Raw genomic sequence first — 20,347 nt, 5'->3', positions numbered from 1 at the left:
ATCAGGCCCATCCTCTGTAACCTGGGAAAACGCCTTCTTGAACTTTACAGCTTTTGGTAAGTTTAACTTCATTGAACAAAGTCCTCTGTTATTATGGATTGCAAGAAGATGTAAATACATGCTAATTCTGTTGTGTCAGAGGAAGGACGACTCACTGGTAGGTCTCTTATTTTATTAAAAGCGATCATGAGCTCTTTATTACCCATTTTAGCCTTTCTGATAGTGGCTCCTTCCCAAATTACCTGACGTATTCGATGAAATAACATCACAGAAATTATCTCCTCATCCACCCCTGAGATGTAGCCGTTGCTGATGTACAAAATGCCTGGAAGGAATAAAATAAAACTGCTTTTCTCTGGCTGACAACGTGGGAGAAACTAATTTGGAGAATTTCACCATGATAGTCTATTCTAGTGGAATATTTATAGTTAAATTTGCTAGTATGATTAAAAGTGGTTTTTAATTTTTTTTTTTTAATCTGGATGTAATTTCCCTAGATTGTGCTCAAATCTGCTTCTAATTTGCTCTCCAGGGAAAGCGTATGTTGTCCAAGAAGCGGAATACATAACTTATTGTTTCTTTTAATAGGGTTTAATCTGCTGACCATTAGATGCCCGGTGGATATTTGTAAAATCAGAGGCAAGACACCTTTATTTTTGGGCTGATGGTAGTGTCTGCACAGAGAAGGCCAAATCAGCCCAGGCTTCCCAACGCCCAGGCAAGACACTGCTGATGCTCTAATACCACGTGTGGCACAGTGTATTATGCCTGGGTATCTGGCTAGCCCTGCCACTGCAGCTCTCGAAACACACATTTATTTAGTTGTCTGCTAAATGCAGAATGGTTTCTCCAAGGTCTGCCCCAGGCGCCCTCCCTGGTGAAGAGATTCCTCCTAAATTTGCAGAGAAACCCCTCCAATTCCCTCTGAGCTGTCTCACACAGCAGGATCTCCAGCAGGAACTCCACCGGCTTTGGACTAGTTGCAGACTTTATTTTAAACTGTGCTTTGGGCTCCTTAATGGCTTGTAGGGTGGTTTCCATTTTCCTGGGAGCGTTCCCCAGCCCTGGCAGTCTGGGCAACCACAACCTCCAACGCTCCGTTTCAGGTCTAGGTTACAAAAGAAGTACGTTACAACTGACTGTGATGTTGGAGGTTCTTTTCTCTCCTGATTTCTCAGAATTCAATAACCCCTGTCTGCAGAGTTTATACTTCAATCTGACATTTGTCCTGTAGATAGATTACCTTTTCCTGGCAATAAACTAACGTTACTAGGTCTAGGACAGATACTGGTGCTATTGATTACTAGGTGTAATGTTTTCACAAACCCAGACCAGGAGTAAATGAGGCTGTTCTCTGCTTGCTTTTGGAGATAATTGTGAATGACCGCTTTTCTGCCCTTTAGAGGGTCTTTCAGCATCAGTGGCACTGGCAGGACACACAGGGCATAGATATCATTCTCTTGAAGACCTTTCCTCTTGTAAAAGGGCATTTCCTCCAGGAGTTACGCTGCTTACAGCAAAATCTAGCATTTGTGTTTCCACTGCTTTCATTGCTAGCAAAGGAGCCTATGCTTTTGGTGAAGCAAAGAGCAACAGAGAGGACAGAAGGGTCCTATGTCAGCAGCTGGCTTAGAACTGCCAGCTTCCTACTCTCATCATGTTTATGTGAGCAGGTATTAATTACCACAGAATTACTTAGGTTGGAAGGCATCTCTCGAGTCATATGGCCCAAGTCTTCGTTCAAAGCAGGGCCAGCTTCGAAGGTAGCTCTGGGTCACACCAGTGTCATCTGCAGCCGACTTCTGAGCCCCAGCAAGGCTCTCTGGACCCCCGCCTCAGTGCTTGCCAACCCTCATATTTAATTTTTTCCTGATAACTAATAAGAATTTCTCTTGCTGCAAATTCCGCCTTGTCCCGTTACTGCAGGATATTGTCAGGCCCCACCTGTTTTGACAAGGTATCTTTGTTTCCACTTTGTCTATAGGGAAGCCATAGCTTCTCATGATGGACACCTTACTGCCGTCTCTGCCTTCCCAAGGGCAGAATCCTGTAGCCTGCAGTTAAAACCAGCTTAGTAATGGGTAAAGGAGAAGTAAAAGATCTTAGAAAGCTGCCATCTGAGTAAAAGATGAGCACGTTATTATACTGTACTCATAGGTACGTGCTGACGCTCAAGCGGGGTAGAAGGGATCAGATCTCAATGAGCTGCTACTTCACTTGTGGTTAGGATTGGGAAAGGCACTGACAAAGGTGTTGGGAGAAGATTGCTGAACGTATAACTTTATTGTTATTTTGTTGGCTACACTGCATTAGAAGTAATTCGGATGTTTTTAAGTGCAAGACAGTAGCTCTGGTAGCTGGTATGATGGGATGAGCAACCTTTTCATGACCATCAGAAGAACCCATCTTCTCTTCGGCTCTCCCAGGGTACCAATCTGTAGAGCGCTCTGCGGGTCCCTCGCGTCAGGTAATTGTTAAAATGGGAAATGAGAAGAGGACTTGAGAATGAATTTTTATTTGAGAGAGAAAGGAGCTGCTCTGGAAAATCAGGTGAGAGCGCTGCTCTCTTTCCAAGTAGTTTAACACGAGGAGCTTTCCTTGGATTGGAGTTCATGTCTAGTTGCCCAGCATTTATTTTATAGTTATAGTTTGAAGCGGAAATTAAATTTTACATGAAAACTCAACATTTGTCGAAAGACCCAGTGTAACAGCTGTAGATAGGTCACAGTTTTACCTGTGAAAACAACAGCATCACAATTTTCCCTGTAAAAATAACTGCGGTATCTACCGTATAACTGTAGTAGCTACAAAGAAGATGGAGACTCCCTTTTTACACGGAGTCCCATGGAGAGGACAAGGGGGATGGACACAAGTTGCTCTTGGGGAGATTCTGATGGGACACCAGAGGGACATTTTTCACAGTGAGGACAGTCACCACTGGAATAATCTCCCCAGGGAAGGGGTTGGCTCGGCCACGTTGGGCACCTTCAAGAATCGTCTGGACAGGGTGCTGGGCCGTCTTGTCTAGACTGGGCTCTTCCCAGAAAGGTTGGGCTAGATGATCCCTGAGGTCCCTCCCAACCTGGGATTCAGTGATCTTGAATGAGTTGCTATTTGTTGATGCTTTTCTTTCCAGTAACAACATCTGTCAGTAGAAGAAATCCATTTTGTTCATGGTTAGTTTGAACTTCTTGTCCTTTCTTTTTTTTTTTAAGTTGAACTGCAGAACACAACTTTATTTCCAGAGCATGTTCCACACCAACACCGACGTGGGGATTCTTGGCTGATGCTCTAATTAAAGCTGAATTCTTCGCTCAGCTTCTTCAAAGGCAAGAAGAGATTTCTTCTGCCAGAAAAAAAAAAGAAAGCATGTAATTCTGTCCTTCTCCTGCTCCAGAATAGCAAATACAAATGGCAACGACGTTGTTATAAGTGGAGAAAAATTCAGAATTTACCTCTGAATTCTGGCAACTGCACTGCAACTGTCATCTCTAAAGCCCCCGTTTCTTTGTTTATTTGTGTTGTTTCTGCCAGGAGCACTAACGACCCTTCTGTTCCATTAGCTGCTGCACTTATTAGTAGGTTTACACTAAAAAGCTTTCCAGTCAGTGGCATTTTACCAAAAAGAGCACCAGAATGACCCCGTAAGTGTTATTAATATACAATGCAGTTCAAAAAGCAACTGCCTGCCACATGATTATACTAATGCTGTTTCTTTTTTTTCATTGTATTGGACTAAACCAAACTCTAATACTGTGTTCGAACACTGTACCGTGGCAAATTGCCTTCTTCCCTCTTATCTAAGAGGAGACTCAAGCAATTATTTATTGCTCCAGTTAGCAGCAGCTCAAATTAACCACCTGAATTTTTCATGTTTTTAACAGAAAGCCGCAGATCACATCCTCCTCCCAATCTTAGCTCTTTTTTTTCTTCAAATGTAACCTAGTGATAAACATAAATCATAAGTCAGTCTGTTCAATTTATAAAATTTGATGGACTATATATTGTGCTATATGGGCAGTCGTAATGAAGTATGTGCTATATAGTCTCCATTTTTAAATTTTCCATGAACTTACCACATTGTTCCACCTAATTTATCAATTTCTAGGAGTGTATTTTTCATTATCAAATTAATAGTAAATCACTCATTTTCCTTATTCGTTATTGGGAACTCACAATGTATTTTGATTAGACGTGACGGGTATATGGGGTTTGGGGGGCGGGGTTGACAGTCATTTCTAGAATCAGGTTTCTCAAGTAATCTTTCACAGTTGAAATGCCAGTCTTCAGGGTGACATTCTTGTCTGACTAATGCCGTGTTAGTTAAAATTAAAGCAAGGGAAGTCCAGACATCTGTGCTCTGGCCATAATCAATGAAGATAATAATATCTTCATCTATGTCTTCATATATATCTTAATAGAATATAGTAATAGCAAATTCCTGGTACACCTCAAAGACCTAAAACTTCAGGTTTTTGGTATTCTTCCCTGCGTTTCCCAAAGTCTACCCTATTGCCTGGTCTTTATGAACCCCTTGCATCACTCTGCCAGGCATCTTTCCAAAGTCCTGAACAGGCACAACAGCTGGGACACGGGTAGAAGGAAGAGCTGGAGTCGGTCTCGACTGTGCGCATGAATCTCTTTTTCTTCTGCAGAAACTACTGAACGTGCCGTTGTTAAACTCTTTGCTAAATAATGACCTTGTGTCTCGATAAATTAATCTTCGTGTGGAATCTGGAGAGTTACAACACTTAGTTAAATTAGAAATTAAAAGTAGTATGCTAATATGGAGTGAAAATCATATGAAAATATATACTACAGCTCTGTGAATACAAAATAATTTCTTTATGACTGATGATATTACGGTGAGTACCAACTGAATTAATAACTGCACAATACTTAGCGCAGGGAGTTATTATTGCACCAGTCACTCATTTAAAGTTTAGCTCTTGTGCGATAGAAGCACAGAAGTCACCTGAATATTAAACAAATATGTCACCGTTTCCTCTGGACGTAAAATTAAGTACGAAATACGTGGGCGGAAAGGATGTAAGTAACAATACGCAATAAGTACTTAAAGATTATTTACTCATTTCAGATTCACTGTAATAGCATTAATCATGCTGAGTTAGTTTTGGTGTTAATGTAGATGAAATATGTAATTCTGCAGCAGGTCTTTTGCAATGTCACGTTAATAGATGCCTCCTCACATACACCCATTTGTTATTTTTCAGTAAAGAACTTTGAGGAGGCAGTTCCCATCTTTGGCAGGTGTGGGAGCGCCCAACGTATTCAGCTGCAATTTTCTTCTGTACAAATAGAATTAACAACTGAAAAAAAAAAAAAAAATAAAGGGGAGGATGAAACAATTCACATGGAAAAACTCAGGAAAATGGATTGCCTTGTTTTTCTCAGAAAACACTAGCGGAAAAAACCAACGTGGAACTGACATGCTCCTTTCACTTTGTCTTCATTTAGGGATGAATTTATAGTAGCCCCAAGGTAAATTAGGACGCGCAGACCAGCGGAGCACGTCTGTACACCCCAAAGTTAATTCCCGTGTGTTATTTGTTTTCTGCCACATCCTTCGTATTTCCAGCATAGCGTGAGGAGTTCTCAGGGAGCTAAAAAGTGGTCGAATGGCTGTTACCGACGGAATTCTGACATCGAGAAATTAGAGAGGGAGGCTTTTTGCTCAGCATCCAGAAAGTAGTTCCCAGGGTGCATGAACCGTTGTGGGTCCAGGAGCACGAGTCCCACCCCAGCAGCGCCAGAGAGCCGGATGCCTGCGGTTCCCTGCCACGGGTTGAGGATCCCAAGGCAACGCATCGCTGGTGACCCTCAACCATCCCTTCCCACATCATCCCGGGGACAGCAGCGTGTCCTCGTGAGGACGAGCGGGGCTGGATGCCTCCCTGCCCGCCGGAGCTCAGCGCCACGGGCCTGGCTCCCCCAGCTCGAGCCGGCAGGAAGGCACCGGCACCCCGCAGCATCCCTCGCCTTGGCGCAGCACCACGGCTGAGCCTTCCTCTGCTCAGAGCCATGGGTCGGGAGTGCGGCTGATGCGCTAAGTTGGGTCCAGCTTTCTTACGCAGGCCAAGCTTCAGGCGATTTAAAGGAGAGCTTCAGCTCACTGTTGATGAAGATAGCAGCGGGAGGTGGCGATAAATAAAGCCTTTGGAAGGGAAACGGAAGGGATGGGCAGCAGTTGTGCTCATCACTTACTTTGCACCCGCATTTCCTCGATTTTATTCTTTTTCCTTGTTTTTCAGGAAAGCGCGCATCTGTTTTGCATCCCAGGCCTGACTTTAACAGTGTGTGCTTTGTTTTGCCTTATTTGTTTTCTCCTGCAGAGCCAAGTTCCCATTACGTGATTTCCTTAAAGGCCTTTAACAACGCAGGCGAAGGGGTGCCTCTGTACGAAAGCGCGACCACCAGGTCGATGACAGGTGAGTTGCAAATGCCGGTTCATGATCTGCTCCTCATCGGTGAACATTCGCCTTCCGAAGGTGCATATTAGGCGAAACATCTTGGTCAAGGCAGTGGAAGAAAAGAGCTCTGCAACCTCCAGGTCCCTGCTAGAATAAATCAGCTTCATTTTCCACTTTATTGTAACTACACAGATAGAATGAATTATTTACCCTTTCCAGAAACTGGCTGAGTAGTTTTAATGGGATGCTTACGAGTGCTTGCTCTTTGGTGCGGGTTGGCTTGGGAGAAGCATGACTCCCAAACAATTTAAATATTTAAAGATCAGGGCAGATTAGTGGTGAATAACTTTGCTGAATTAAGCCCAGATGAATTTTTTTTTTTTCTTCAATTTAAAAGCAGTTTAAATTAAAATGAATTACTTAAACCCACACTGTCATCATGCACGTTTACAGAAGCATGTAGAGGGGTTGCAAAGGGTGAAGGAATATACTGATAAGATTTTTCGTGGCAGGATAAGGCTGGCAGAAGCGGTCACCAGCGGTAATGGAACAGGGTGCTTTTAGGCAGCTCTTTTTCACAAATGCATTGTTATAAAGTTATAAAATCGGAATTATTCTCGTGTAGCACTGTCTTCTGGATTGCCTCATGGTTTGTCTGTGATCCTGGTGTGAGGGTGGGACTGACGAGGCATTAAAAGAAAAGAACCAAGACTAAAGAAGAACATGTTTTTCCTCTGGAGCGACACCATCATTTGGTGAAGTTCGTTCCTCGTGTTTCACCCATGGGGTTCAGAGCTGTGTCACTGAGAGCAAACCCAATCACTGGCGCTGGCTTGGGTGGACCACGAGGAATGGATCGACCAAATGGCACTTCTGTGGCTCTACAAGGAAAAACAGCTTTTATCTGTATGGTTTTGTGAAGTATTCCCATGAGAAATCTTGGAAAGTCAGAAGGAGAAAGGAAAAAAAAAGAGATTAATTACACAACCAAGGGCAACTGTAACAAGCTACATTAGATATAATAAGCATCAGGGAACTTCTGTCTCAAAATTATTAATCTTTCTTCTTGTCTGGAGTCTACAGAGGTCATTTTTGCTGAGTTTGTGTCTTATAAAATGAGTTCGTCTCAGGATCCATATATACTTTTATTGTTAAGTATTTTATTCCCTGTCGATTCCATTTAAAAATCACCCGGCTGGCGTGTGGAATTTGATTTTCTGTCTGTACACAGCCTCTCTTAAACGAAACGATATCCAGGTGTGGAAAAGGTAATTCAGGCTTGGGCTCTGTTTTGGTGAACTTGACCCAATGATCACCTCGAGTGGAAAAGGTAATTCAGGCTTGGGCTCTGTGTTGGTGAACTTGACCCAATGATCACCTCGAGCCGTCCACCTCGGTGCTTCTCTCTCATTGCTGCGAGACGTCCCTACCCCGCGCTTCCCACCACCTCCCACCCACGGGATGCAGGCTCTGAAAGGAGCTGGTGTCCTGGGTCGTTCATGGAGGAACGTCTGAAAAAAGGTTTTTTTTCAAAGCAAGAAAGCATGGGAACTGTGCACCCCAAGCAGCGGCCGAGCCGACGCACCCTGAGCACCAAAAAAAAAACCCCAAAAACTGTGTCTTTGCGTGTCCGTTTAGCACATAGACATATTTTGGAGTCTCCTTGTGTGGATACGGTGGGCGAACTAAAGTTACATAACACGCAATATTCGCGAAACAGCTCTGAAGAGAGCAAGATGCTGTTTTCTGTCGAGAGATTGCAATTTCCCAATGACAGATGTCCACGCATAAATAATAGCAAATGAAACTTCGGTGGCAAATGGAGGCGGTATTTAGGGACCTATTTTCAGCCACCAGTGGATTATAGATATTTCCCTCTTCAGTTTCAGAAACTGAATTATCTTGATTAAGTCTGAACATTTATTTTGCTAAACCCAGCCTCTCTTCATAATCTCCTCTACTGCAGGACTTCAGTTTTTAGTGTGGGAAATAAAAAAGGAAGAGCAGTAAAATATCAACTCAGCTCCAGTCACATCAACTTCCATCGTAAGTTTGTAGAAAACCCCAACGGAAGCAGGTATTGCTCACCTTCCAAAGTTTACAGCCAATCCCTTTGGAAAAGATCAGTTTGGGAAAAGAAAACGGTTGACTTTCAACTTGCGCAAGCTCGATGCGCCAGGTTGGGGCCAAAAAGAGATTCAGCTGCCCGTTGCTGCCCGCACGGACCGTGCGTTTGAGTTTTGGATAACAGCAACAACAACCGGGCTGCTTCATTTCCTTCGACACTCGTATTCAAACTTATAAAGCAGCTTTTGATGAGAGAGAAGCAACACAAAAGCGGGTTGAACCTAATGGCTTGTCATACATTTTAATCATCCTGGTCTCCTCTGGTTTTCCTCCCAAAGTTCTGAGTAAGAATTACAAAACAGGAGTGATCAAAGAGTGTCGGGAGCTGGAACTGCACATGGAGCAGACAAACTCTAGCAACTGTCAGTGAGGAAATATTAGAGTCGTTTATGCTTTGATTAATTAATTAATGCATTATTTTAGGGGGAAAAATAACCCCAAGCAACCTTTTGGCATGTTTTTGCTGTGCTTTATGCACTGCATTTCGAAATTGTATTTAGAAAAATCACAACCGGTAAATAATGAGTCAGTAAATATAGTTTTAAAAGATAGGCCAGGAGTTGACCAGGTGCTTCAACAAGGACAGAGGTATTTAAACTGAGCAGAAACGGTCTCTGGTTCCCATGTAGATGCCCAATCTGCAGTCCTGAAGGGCAGAGACGGAGCCCTGGAGAAGCCAAGAGTGTGAATGTCACCGACCGCTGGTCAGGAGGGGAGTTCTGTACACGGGCGGCTGGCGTTTTACTGCCCGTGACCGTAACAGCAGTAATCTGCTGCTGACCCAACCCTGGGCTTCCCTCTCACGCCACCAGGGCTCAGAGAAACCTCCTCTGCAACAAGGTGGAAGGAGGAGCGTGGCCACAGTCTCCTCGACGGCCTCGGTTAACGGGACTCAGGTCTGAATTTTTGGGCATGAAACGAAACGTCCCAGTGTCTCAGTAATTATGCCAGCTAGAATTTTCCGCTGACACGGCATAACGCACGCGCGAGGTGCTCAGCGTCTTGCTCCCCAGAGACCACCCGGTCCCGGACACGTGGGAGCGGAACTGTGCGTGTTCCTGGAGGAAGGAGCCCGTTTGACGATAATCCCCGTCTCCGTGCCCGGGTGTGCACATTTAACACGCTGACAGTATTAAACCAACAACTGCAAGTTCTGCACTTCAGCAGTGAAACCGTTATGCTCTGTTTTGCCTAACAAATGTTGAAGCAGATGGGGAATATGTTCCTTTCAAGAGCCTAAAACAGCAAAATAGCCTGAAAGAGGCTGCCGGGAGAGAAAAGCGTAGGTAACTCCTACACGTGTGAGAGTGTGTCATGGCTATAAATCAGGTTGGAAGATGACACGCTCTCCACTTTGTAGGTGTTTCCGATAATGTATCATTTAAGCAATGAAATTTTTTTTAAGGAAATGTAAATCATTTTAAGGAGAGACTGTGCATTGACTTCATCTCGTGTGAAGAAAACACAAGATACCTGGAAGTGTTTAAACCAGTCATGAGAAATAACGCCTAGCGGCGGTTAGTTTTGTTGTAGTGATGTAACTGAAATGTTGCTGACGCGTTCTCATTTTGCATTAATGCCTTTCTTTCTGTTCTCCTCATGTTCCTCCTCCTCATTAATGCCATGCATTTAACCCATTGTGATGTGTGCCCCTTGGTGGCTGTTTGTGTTTTGGTTTGGTTTGGTGTTTTTATTTTTTCTGTTTAACTTACCTATTCATTTATTTTGGAATGCTCATTTGGTGATGTATGGACCCAGACCCCATTGATCCATTAGAAGTTGATTTTTATCCTTTGCTTGATGATTTCCCTACCTCAGTCCCAGATATCTCCACCCCCATGCTCCCACCAGTAGGTGTCCAGGCTGTTGCACTTACACATGATGCAGTGAGGGTCATCTGGGCAGACAACTCTGTCCCAAAGAACCAAAAGACTACGGAGGTTCGCTTCTACACAGTCCGATGGAGAACGAGCTATTCGACGAGTGCGAAGTACAAGGTGAAATTTATCATGTTATGAATTTATGGGCTATTTCCTCTGTTCGTCTGTCATTTGCAAAGACCCTGAATTGGCTTTTATGAACTTCCCTCAACCAAAATTCCCATTTCAATCAAAAGAAGGCTTGCCTGAGTAACTACCGCTTCCTAGAAACCTATGTGTTTCATTGGATGAAAATGCTGTATTTTAACCACACGCCAAGTGTTGAAAGTTTTGATCTTTAATCTTTACCAACCAGATATAAATTAGTCACAGATTCGGTAGCACAGTAGCGTAGCGCGAACAGGAGAAAACACCGATTGCAAACCCACCCACACCCTATGGCAATTCCACTCACCCGTATTACGTACTCCCAAATAGCAAAACAAAAAAAAAGAAGGTTAGTTTATGAGAAGACTCAGTTTGAACGGATACGACAGCAGCGTGCTTCTCGCTGTATGAGAATTCCTTATTGACTCCTAACGAAAGCAGTACCAAGTCACGTGCGGTGCAGCAAAGAGATACGGTGGGACAGGGAACGGGAAGGAACAAGCACAGCCTTTAGGCTTTTTTTGTTTGCTTGTTTTTGAACAATAAGCTACCTTTCCCCACTATTGTCAGCTTATATATTGCATCTCATATAACACCCACCTTCCCCATGATGAGCATGTCCTTCCTCCCGTGCCCTACCATAATAGTTGTTTTCGCTCGCCTAAAGGACCGTATTGATCCATAGTGAGTTGTTTGCTATGGATGTATTGTTATGCTGCAAGTGGATGCCTCATTTTTTACTGTTCTCTGTCCTGACAAAAGCAGCCTCACACAAGTCATTTTTGCAAGGACTGTGGAACAGGCCATGCTCTGGCCGGCGTTGAGGCTCCTCCAACTAGAGCTTGAATGATGGGTCTCCATATAGGTTGGTATTTCTACACCCCAGAGGATGGCTCTCCACCTCTTTAGGTTTGGGGTACACCTGTCATGCAGACTCTCATCTCCAGATCTTTCCCAGGTAATTTTTGGAAGAAGTAGGAATGATGGTGGAGAAGCTCTTGCCCTCAACCTCTTTTCTGGTTGTGCTCTTTCAGCTCTCCCCCTTACACATCTCCATTGGAATTCGGCTCGCTGGCACTCGTCTGAGTCCACGCGCTGCCGTGAACTATCGATTTCAGTTGCGTTACCCCTGATTTGCGTTCACGTCAGCCGAGAGGAGACTCGGGTCAGCTGGCTATTTGCTGCAGGTGCCGACCCACTGTAAAGCTTTTAAATAATAGCACATCTTTGCAAGGTATAAAGCCCATACCTTGCTTTTACACCTACTGCCATACTTCTGACAACCTCAGATGCTGACATGATGATCTGCAGTATTAGACCCAAATTCTTGTGCTCACACAGTTGTAACAAACTCTTAGGTAATGAAGGATGCCAGAAGGATGCATTGTAATGTTTTGAATGCCATACCTTGATCTGATTCCTATTTAGTGGTGGATTTCCGTGCCCAGCAAAATGAGTAGTATAGCACAGGGGAGCACAGCACATCACACTTTGCAGCTCTGGTGATGAAATCAAAGCTCCGCAAAAGGCAGCATTATGTTTTGCCACCCGCAGTCAATCGTAACATTTTCTCTAGTCTCCCAGCGCATTTACTGAGCTGCAGGCAGTGGAAAATGGTGGGTGAGAAACAAAAATGATCAAAATCAGCCCTGTTTAATTTGCGGTGCAAGAGAAGTGTGTCCTGCTCGGAGGTGTCGAGCTCCTTGTCCTCATTGTTGAGCAGGTGGACGCCTCTCGCGGGGCTGTCCAGGAGCAGGAGACTGAAGGGGAGAGGAGCAAGAGTGAAATTATCTTTTTTTGTCGTCATCTCTAGTTTGACCAGTCTATGGCTAGTACGTAAAGAGCTGGTCTGATTCATTCATTCCAGTTCAATCACCTAGAATTGGAGGATCATTAAGGTTGGAAAAGACCTCTCGGATCATCAAGGCCAACCCCCAACCCAACACCCCCAGGCCTCCTAAACCATGGCCCCAAGGGCCACGGCTGCACGTCCTTTGAACCCCCCCAGGGACGGTGACTCCCCCACCTCTCTGGGCAGCCTGTGCCAGGGCCTGAAATTCTCTTCTGGAGTAAACCCCTAGTACAGATAAGTTGCAAAACTCCTAATTTCCAGGAACTAGGAATTTTAATTGAGTATGAAGAAGATAAAATCTGGTCTTGCATTAAGTCTTTGTGTTAAGTAGCACGCAAAACATCTGTCAGGGCACTTGTGAAAAAACAGCCTACCGTGTAGGCATATATAGCTCATTCATCAACGTCTCTGCAAAGTAAATTTCTCCCGCTCCCCCTTGAATATTACTGCTTTATTCTGTGGCGTGCTGGCAACTTGATGCCCCATTTTTAGTAAAGGCAGCTTTGTTTTTGAATCATCTGGTGATGCGCATCAGAACGGCATTACTGAGGCATGCCAGCAAGATGCCTTCTTGTGAACCGCTTCCCAGATGTGAACATCAAGGTTTGCCTGATGCAAAGCACATATATATATATATATATGTTGCCCTTACTCCGTAAACTTTAGGTCCATATGAACATGTAAAAGCGCACAGCACCGTTAACTCGCTGGCTTGTAAGCTGTTGACGCTGGCGGATTGCGCGCCAGGCTCTGTAGCTTGAAAAGCGTGGGAATTGATTTTATTCAGATGTCACCAATTTGTCCCGTAATTGTCTTCTCCCTTGTCTCCTTTGATACCAGTGCAGTTTGCCTCAAATTGCTCCTTGCTGCAAGCTGAGGAAAAAAGCTAAATCAGCTAAAAATAAATGAACAATTTAATATTCACATCCGCTTGTTTAGTTGTTCGTAACGTAGCAAAGGGAGCCAAATCAATAATAGGTTTCAAATATCATCTACTCTATAAACGTATTACATTTAACCAAGCAAAAGTCTGTTTTATGAATACAAAAATGCATCTTTATGCAGGGGTTCTGGGTCATATTTTGCTCTCTATCATAAATATGTGTTAACCTCAGCGACTGGGAAACCTTAGTCAGGATCATTCTAGGGGTAAAAATGCTTTTCTAGCCTCTTCTAAAAATCAGTAGATATTAAAAACGTCTCTTTTTTGTTGTTGTTGTTTTTTGTTTTTTAAGAAACCCACCAAAGAGGCTGAAAAGGAATGTTTAAGTTATGGAAATGTTCCTATTTTTTTTGTCCTCATATGGGCGTAGATGAAGGACATAGGGTTAGCTTCCAATTTGCATTTGGAAAAAAAAATGCATGGCAAATTGCTTTGTCTGGGGAAAGAGAAAGCATCACAATAATTTATTTAACTGCCTAAATTATAGGCAGCAAGTTTAGTATCCTATTTATGGCACTAAAAATACTCCCGTTAAGGTAGGCAGTAGCAATAGAGCTATTGTCTTCGAAAAAGGAATCCATTGTAACTGTGTTTCGCTTGGCTACCAGCAAAATGAGTGGCTTTAAAGACATTCTCCGCTCCATCTCTTTGCAGTCAGCAGATACAACCGCTCTGAGTCACACCGTGATAGGTCTGAAGCCAAACACCATGTACGAGTTCTCCGTCATGGTCACCAAAGGTCGGCGGTCCAGCACCTGGAGCATGACCGCGCACGCCACCACCTGTGAAGCAGGTACGGCAAGAGCTGGAAGGGCTTTCTTTGGCGTTATTATTTCTCATCAAAAGCCTTGTCCAAGTTCATCCTAACCGCATAAACTGACAGCGTGTCTACGAAATTAACTGTATTTCTTCCCTTCTTTTCATGGGTGTCATTCTACCGAGCTCTGGTGTCACGGCAGGGTTCGGAGGTGGTACCTGTGTGTGCTTTGCCCCATAATTTAATGAATGTCTGTGACTTTTAATGCTAATGATTTAAAATAGCTTTCACTTTTCAAAGAAACCCGAGATTGGGTGCGAACAATTATTTTCTTATTATTAGATACTGATTTTGCTCCTTTAAAATTTTGATTTATGAAATTCCACGTTTCTCAAAGTCCACGAGTTCCCGTCGTATCCACTTGGTAAAAAGAACTCAATGACCACTTCTACCTCGTGGCCTTCCTGGACTCCAGAACTAAAGGGATGCGTTTAAAAACTAAACCTCCTCAGGGCTGATCATAATAGTGTGCGGACGCCTTTTAGCTGTCAGCTGGGCACTGCGCCGGTGACCAGCGCATCAGTCCAGCCAAGACCGACAGTCAGAGTTACCGCGGCAAAAACCGTGTGTGCAAAATTAGGGACAGAGACAGAAACGGGGGTGGGGTTGGGGAAAAAAGGTCGCGTGCGCACTCGTTTCAGCTTGCACGCTATTTATTCTAAAGGCACAATTATCCACCCTGTGCAAAATGTTGACTTGTATAAATGTCCTGCTGACAGTTTGGTAAGGCGTCTTTCCTATGCTCGGTGTTTTTATATATCTGTATTTCTTTTCCAGAAAGCAGCCATTGTTAAGACTAACAATAAGCTTATAATAAACAAATACACTTTGAAGGCTTAATTGAGCTGCTCTTCTCATGCATCCGAGTGGTGTTTTCTAAGCAGGAAGCTACGACCTGAGAGATACTTGACAGTCTGTAATGCAGTTCTGATAACAGCCAGCAGATACATATTATATGTAACCCTAGTTCAGTGGGATAAAAATATTTGAAGAGGGCTGGAGACGAAGCAATCTCTGCCCATAAGAACATCCTCTCCAAAACGTAGATGTTTTTTTCTCTTCTGTGTGCTTTCAATTAACTGCAGGAGGGAAATAGTATGCCTGGGCTTTACTTCTAGTTCTCACCCAGGTGTTAATGGAAGCGTGTGCCCTGATCCCTATGCTGTCTTTAAACAAGGGTAGGGTCTTCCACTAAATTTGCATTTCTTTTAGAAGAAGTTATTGCTCATCCCTTATAAAAATTCCAAGTAGATTTGCTTTTGAGTAACTCCACGAGGCTGTATCCTGCAGAACTGCTGGATATTCCGCAGCCTTTACGATTGCCTGCGTATCTCGCTGTAGTGCCTTGTCCATACATAAGAACGTCTAGGGTTTTTCCTTAAGATATTTTTCTTCTTCATCTGTTGTAGACAGCGATACATACATTTGGACACCAATGTAGTATAGTACGTGCTATATTTTCCTGAGGGTGACTGGTGGCCTTGAAAACACTCTAAGTGCCATTACAAATCAGTTCCTACCAGCAGATACCAAATGAAGTCTGCTGGTGAATATTGATTTGTTGGGTTTTTTCTTTTTTAAATGAGAACCACAGTACACGCCAGTTAATTAACAAAGGGAAAATAAGAGGGAATATATGTGTCCTTAGATTTTCCCATGTGATTGCAATGCAATTATCTGAGCTTGATGGAGCAGCTCTGTTAATTAAGGGCATCCTGCACTGCTGATCTTTATTGCCTGTTCTGTACCCATTCCGCATGTTGAATTTCCTGTAATGATATTAAAGAACGTACATATCGGCATCGATACAGAATTCGCTGGAGATTACTACTGTGGCCGGGGAGAGTTGTTACGCCCATAATTCAAAAGCAACTCTCAGAGCCAAGTTCCATCCCCAGATCTGTCTACAGAAGTCTTGCTGATATGAGGGGTGTTAATGAGTGCTAAGGGAAACATATAAAGCTTTGATTTTTCGCGTGATATATCTGATGTTCACAATCTGCTGAAAGCAGAGCTCAACTTCAGCCGGACTCACGTGGTAATCACCAGCACGGAAAGCCTGTCTTACAGAAAGGGGCTTACAAGCGTTAGTAGTTTAACCTCACAAAAAGACAGAAAGCCTAGGAAGGGGAAGGGTTCGTTCATGAAAACATGTAAAAAAGGGTTAATATCAGAAAATGGAGAACAATATTTAAGACAAGGGTCCTGTCTGCATACAGAGAGATGGATGCACTTTGGTAGAAACACAATCATTTATGTGAAGGTGGAGGGTGTTGCAGAATAAGCTTAGCAAAAGTAAAGGGAAGGAAAACTTTCATTTTAAAACCACATGTGGTTCGTTTATGAAAAGGGTCGTCTCTTGCACTTCCCTGAAATAGCAAGGTGGTGCAAGGTGTTTCTTCTAGTACTTCAAATTGATGAGCCAGTGTCGCAAGCTGGCTGTACGCTGAGTAGCTTTTAAATGCAACACAACACTCTCAAGACATTAGTAATAATAAGAGGAGGAAGAAGAAGAAGATGAAGGAGAAGAAAAAGAAGACAATGAAGGAGAAGGCTACGATGGAGAAGAAGACTAAGAAGAAGAAGAAGACGACTAAGAAGAAGAAGACGAAGAAGAAGATGATGAAGAAGAAGACGAAGAAGCAATAATGACAATAAGAATAATTCAAACTTCCCAGCAATGTGGGAGCTCACGTCATGCTGGGCATTGCTGAGGATTCAGAGACTTCTCAAAGATCTGTGAGCTTGTGTTGTGGCCTTGTCTATTTCAGGCTAAGAAAGATGCTGCCAGCGAGGAGCAGCCAATGTGACAAGGCTAAAATGAAACACTGGGAGTCCCATTGGTGCTGGCTCTGGACATACCAGACTGAACGTGTTCCAGCACATATAGCAAAGGGATAATCCACTGCAAATCTGCCACAAAGAATATCACCTGACGAGTAGTCACCTGCTTAGTAATATGGAAATGGTAAAGAAACTAGTTTTCCATGTCTAGATTCCTTGGTTGCTTTCTGGATCCCACTTTTGAAAAGTTCAGCTGATGCAAACACCATGAGACCATCTGCTCGGTGTTATTTCAAAGGGATCAATTCCTTGTGACCAGAGCCTGTACGACAGCTGGCTCTTCCCTTCCTTCTTGTTGTTTAAGATCATCGAGTGTTCGTCACCCTGAAGACTTGTGTCTGTGGTTTAGATCAGACTGGTTTAGGTCAGCAGGTTCCAACAGATATTTAAAGCTTTACCTCCTACGGTGACTTTGGAGCCATTCTTTGACCATTCAAGGAGGTTGTTTTGTGGCCATACGGGTAGGACACAGGTGATGGGATGCTCGTACACGCGGTCCTCCATGCTGTTATGCTATCTATGTGCTCTAAGTCATCACCAGCCTGTAGCAAAACCAAGTAAATGGAGAATGAGCTCAGCACCCATATATTACTCCTCTCTCTTAACTATTTCTTAGTAATTGCCTGGTTTTCCTTTGTCCTCCACAACCTTATGACATAATTTTAAAATATCTGAGACGCTGTGCAAGACCTCATGGCCAGCATTAGTAACGCAGGGTGCCAAGCAGACACTGCAGGCTCAGAACTCCAACCTTCTGTCTTTAATGCAGTGGAAAGAGAAAAGCCAAGAATTTTCTGGCATGTCTAAAATGTCCCAAACTGAGCATATATTTCATGAATATACACAATTACATTTGTTTTATACTGGTACATTCCTACAAATGCTCCTAATAGGGAAGCCGTAATATTATTACTGTTATTAAATGTGTAGGGTTCCCAGGGTATATTAGATGTTCTTGGATACCTCAGTGGTTGTTTAGCTGTAAGGACCAATATTATCGGTAGGAGGCTAAGAGCTGTCTGCCGTATCCTAACATAAGCACGCGCAGTGTTTTGTACAACTGCCACGATTAAAATCTCACTTGTAGACAAATCATATGTTTGAAATGCATCTAAGGACACTCGCTTTTGGGAGGATCTAAGAAAGCCATAAAGGCCTACTGAGTAGTTCGTGCCTGCTACGGTGTGTAAGGCGTTCAAAATGAGATTAATAACTTCTGTTTTCAATTATTTTCACCATTTTCAGCTCCAACCTCTGCTCCCAAGGATTTGACAGTCATTACACGGGAAGGGAAGCCCCGGGCTGTTATTGTCAGCTGGCAGCCGCCGTTAGATGCCAATGGAAAAATTACTGGTAAACATTTACATTATCCCACATTCTCCTTTTTATTGTACCGTTCTGATCGTTTGCTGCTTTCGTTCCCAATTTAATGTGGAAACATCTCTGGTCTTCATCTAGAATGCTATTTGACCTGACCTTGTTTTATTTTCTCTTACTTTTGTCAGCCAACTTGGTCTAGGATTCAAGGCAACGTTGAATTCCCTTAAATGCTAAGAGGAGGAATATAAGTTTAAGAACGCAGCACTCTAAGCAAAGGTTTTGTGGTACGTGCTGCTCAGTGATAATCAGAAATGACTAATAATAAGTACTTTGTTTGGCAATAATGCAATACATAATATACATAATGATAGGTTGCTTGGTGCAGCGCATAATGGGATAATTTATTGGTAGATATTTAACTTTACAATAACAATTTAAGGCAATGATGATCAGGGAAAAAAAAACCCTAATATTGACTGACAAGAACTGAGCTTAATACATGCTTCACAATGACAGATTTTATTTTCCAAAATACTGTGTATAACCTTAGTGCCTAATTAAGAAATCCATTGCAAACCTTTAATGTTAATTTAGCTTGAAAAATACAGTAGAGTTCTGAGAGTTTGCATTTAAATGATCATTTTAGTCTGCTAATAGACATCTCAGAAGCATATAATTATTAGGAGAAATATTGCTCATCCTCAAAAATGGGCACATTACGTTCACATTACTACAAACAGTTGGGTTAGACCAGGTCTACAACATATTTTCGTGGGGGAGAAGGTGTGCGTGTGTCACCGTTACCGTTAGTAATGCCAACAAGACGCTGCCGAAGCATTGAGAAATAGCGATGTAAGAGGAAGAACGTTTCGGAATGACGTCCCGTGTGAGCCGTTAGCTTTGAAGAGCACTGGGTCAGGTTTTAACGGTTGTAACTCAGCGGGGCTTCCCTAGCATCGGATGAGCTGTTGTGAGTTACACCAGCTTTATGTCACCAATAAAAGAAGGATGTATTGCCACGCGGACATTGCCCAGCGGTAACAATTCCTAGGTTAGACTTGAGTAACTGTGTGTAATTTCATTGTACGTTATCATCAGCTCTTTACAATCCGCAACCGTGGCCGAAAGGAGGATGTTTTGGTGAAATGGCTGTTTACACTAACCTGATTTAGCCATCAGCGAGAAGAAATGGTCATTCTGATGGACAACACACCGAAATGAGAGCTAACGGTCCTGATTCCCTATGACTGAAAGACAAAATAAAAGCTTTCCTGACTTCCAAGGCGTGAAGCGACTCCGTGGCACCAACTTTTATAGGGTTTTTCCATCGACAGCAGCGTTCGGATCTGAGAGCAGACTGGGTCCCCTGACATCCATGCACGAACTTCTTTCTGGGAGCACTTGGTTGAAGAATGACTCTTATAGGGATTTTTTACTGCATATGTGGTCAAATGTTTCTTAGAGGGATCAAGCAGAAGAAACAACTCCTTCTGGACTGCAGAAATGTCCCCAACAACCAAATCTTCGTCAAACAAACACGAAGTGTTTGAGCGAGTGTATTTGTGTTAATTTGAGAACCATATATATATTTTCATAACCTTATATATATTAATTCAAATGCCATGGTCAGAGAAACTGCTTTAGTAACCCCGAACTACAAGCCTTTAAATAAAAGCCCATCATATAAAACAAGCAAAAAACGCCACCCCAAAAAAATAGCATTTCCATCCTGACACTGCTTGTCCGTGACAGGTGTAGCCATTCCTGTGGAATGAGTTTTGCAAAGCTTCTTTGTTTCAGAAAAGAAAAGGGAAATAGCAATAATAAGGCTTACTGCAATTTTGTAGTGACTTTGGATCGAGGCACAAAGACGGCACAGAGGGAGTGTCAGACTTCTCAGCCTTTCTTAAAGGCTTTTTAATTCTTCCCGAAATTTCATTTGCTGGCAAGGTAGTTCCTACAAACCATTATCGTTTCCTAATTTTG

General features: G+C 43.1%; 1 protein-coding gene across 1 annotated transcript in view; it reads left to right on the top strand.

Annotated features, from left to right (window-relative positions):
* The window catches only part of DCC (DCC netrin 1 receptor), a 608,612-nt gene that overhangs the window by 523,680 nt on the left and 64,585 nt on the right, over positions 1 to 20,347 (top strand). Inside the window, exons 16-19 of the mRNA XM_075077076.1 lie at positions 6,354 to 6,449; positions 10,377 to 10,555; positions 14,035 to 14,173; positions 18,287 to 18,394. Coding sequence (XP_074933177.1) covers positions 6,354 to 6,449; positions 10,377 to 10,555; positions 14,035 to 14,173; positions 18,287 to 18,394 — 522 coding nt within the window. The remainder of the gene's footprint in view (positions 1 to 6,353; positions 6,450 to 10,376; positions 10,556 to 14,034; positions 14,174 to 18,286; positions 18,395 to 20,347) is intronic.

The sequence above is a fragment of the Phalacrocorax aristotelis genome, chromosome W (genome assembly GCF_949628215.1).
Source record: "Phalacrocorax aristotelis chromosome W, bGulAri2.1, whole genome shotgun sequence".
NCBI classification, from domain to species: domain Eukaryota; kingdom Metazoa; phylum Chordata; class Aves; order Suliformes; family Phalacrocoracidae; genus Phalacrocorax; species Phalacrocorax aristotelis.
The sequence above is the reverse complement of the archived record's forward strand: the minus strand, read 5'-3'. Positions and strand labels throughout refer to the sequence as shown.